Genomic DNA, 2,563 nt, shown 5'->3' on the forward strand with positions numbered 1-2,563 from the left:
AGCTGAGATCTGAGGATCTCAGTTCAAAGTTATCATGGACAAACAATTCTGAGGGCTTCTTATGTCCAGCTGTCCAGCAAGATCCACAAGTGCAGATATTTCTCAAGTGGCGGAGTGGCAGCCTTCGGTGAAATAGCTATATGAGAGAGAAAAGTGCCCTGAGTTCAAGCTTCAGTTTCCACACAGACACATGCACAGTCAGACACAGACAGACACGCAAACATATTCAGGGCCAGGATAGGAGAACTCACTGCATGTTCCTTATGGTTTGTAGTGCCCACTTAATTTGGGGTCAGGAATCCATTTGGGACAAGGCACAGCTCTGCGTAGGAGTCTTCCCAGGGCCCCCATCACATCCTGGTTCCTCAGGCTGTAGATGAAGGGGTTCAGCATAGGGGTGACCACTGAATACATCACCGAAGCCACTGCCCGGTATCTGGGAGAAAGAGATACAGCCGAACTGAGGTACACCCCAAAGCCTGTGCCATAGATCAAGGCAACCACGCAGAGGTGAGAGCCACAGGTGGAGAAGGCTTTGTGCTTGCTAGCAGTGTTGGGCAGCTTCATTAAAGAGGAGAGGATTTGACGGTAAGAGAACAGGATCCCAGAGGCAGAAAATGCACAAACCAGGGCAGTTACTACATAGAGACAGATGGTGTTCACCAGAGCATCGGAGCTGGCCACCTCGAGAAGCTGAACCAGTTCACAGAAGAAATGGGGGATCTCAGTACCCACGGGGAAGGTCAGGCGAACCAAGAGCAGGATATGGAGCATGGCGACACAGAACATGACCAGCCAAGACGCCAGCACCAGCAGGCCACAGAGGTGAGGGTTCATGATCACTGGGTAGTTCAGTGGGTGGCAGATGGCCACAAAACGATCATAAGCCATCACGGTCAATAGGAAATTGTCCATTCCACCAAACATCATGAAGAAATACATCTGAGTGAGGCACTCTGGGTAGGAGATGTCTTTCCTCTGGGTCTGGATGTTCACCAGCATCTTGGGGATAGTGGTGGAGGTGAAGCAGATGTCTACAAAGGAGAGGATGGAGAGGAAGAAGTACATGGGGGTGTGGAGGTGGGGGTCAGAGGTGACTGCCGGGATTATGAGCAGATTTCCGAGCACAGTGATCAGGTACATGGACAGGAAGATCCCAAAGAGCAGGGGCTGGAGTTGAGGGTCATCTGAGAGGCCCAGGAGGAGGAATGGTGATTCCCCTGTGAGGTTTTTTGCTGTCATAGTCCTGGCTGTTCTCCTTGGGACAAGTAAGCAAAAGTTGAGTGAATGTTCACATGGTTGTATTTGAAGTTATTTGTAAGTAGTTGTAGTCAGGGCTTTCAATTCAACATAGGACTTGTGAGTACAGTGTCATCCCGTCATGCTCATGTCTCCCAGCCCCTTCCATCCCTCAGTTTACCCAGTTCTAGCTTCACGTTTGTACATTGAGTTTTAGGATTGCATTTGCCCACCCTTCCTCTGTCCATTCATCTGCCCATGTCTTCCCCTCACCTCCCCAGTCAGAAAGCGCTTTCAACTCCCAGGTATAATTGTGTTACTTCTTGTGGATCTGGGTGAATGTGGACCACGTGAAAAGAGACATGAGAGGCCATCACAGTGGAGTCGCCCTACCGTTGTTTGCAGGCCATGGAGCGAGCATTTATCTCAGGAATAGGAGCATTTGTGGGGCAAATCTCAGTACATGGAGTTCCCGGATGCCATTCAGCAACATCACCTGGAGTCCAGGCAGCGTTCCTGGACTGAACTGTTCTCAACACGACACATCTGTTACCTGTGTGGATGGAATACAGCATGGTTGGTCAACATGGCTGTGGATGCCTCCTGACAGAGAATTCCTTCTAAAATATGAGCAAGTAAAGAAGAGAGTGCCAGAGGAGAAAGCAACATCATATCGCAAACACACAATATATTGAGGAAACCACCTTTGGCTTATGCCTGTCATGCTAGCTGCTCAGGAGGCTGAGATCTGAGGTTCATGGTTCAGTGCCAGCATAGGCATGAAAGTCTGTGAAACTCTCAACTCCAATTTGAAGCAGCAAAAAAATGGAAGTGTTGGAGCTGTGGCTTTAGTGGTAGCCTTGACTAACAAGTCTGAGGGATACTGAGTTTAATCCCAGGACGGGCACACACACACAAACACACACATAGATATACAATATACAACACACATCTTCATGCCTTGGAGCAGGAACAAATTATGTGGATATCAGCAAAATTAATGGATCATACAATAATAAACTGGATGAATTTGGTTCATATGTTCAATGCTCTATCCATGTATCTATCTATGTATCTATGTATCTATCTATCTTGAATGTAAATTTTTATGGGGACAAGCCTGATGGACAGGGAAGGAATGGTGGTATTGAATAATACAGAATATGTGAAGATAAAGATAAAATCCACCAAACCCTGTTGAAATCAGGGACTGGGACTATGGACCAGAGAAAGACCTACAGAGGGGTTTATTGTGATCAAAATACAATATATGCCTGTATGGAAATAGCACAGCAAAACCCGTTTTCCCAGTTGCTATACATAG

The 2,563-nt window shown here is 47.2% G+C and overlaps 1 protein-coding gene across 1 annotated transcript; it reads right to left on the reverse strand.

The window, feature by feature from the left end:
• Positions 1–261: 261 nt before the first annotated feature.
• On the reverse strand, positions 262–1,242 carry LOC150068062 (olfactory receptor 7D4-like). The gene has a single exon (XM_090337549.1). The coding sequence runs from the start codon at positions 1,240–1,242 to the stop codon at positions 262–264; it is 981 nt and encodes a 326-aa protein (XP_090193675.1).
• Positions 1,243–2,563: the final 1,321 nt, after the last annotated feature.

This window comes from Megascapheus bottae, chromosome 1 (genome assembly GCF_031878675.1).
Source record: "Megascapheus bottae isolate mThoBot1 chromosome 1, mThoBot2.hap1, whole genome shotgun sequence".
In the NCBI taxonomy this organism is placed as follows: Eukaryota; Metazoa; Chordata; class Mammalia; order Rodentia; family Geomyidae; genus Megascapheus; species Megascapheus bottae.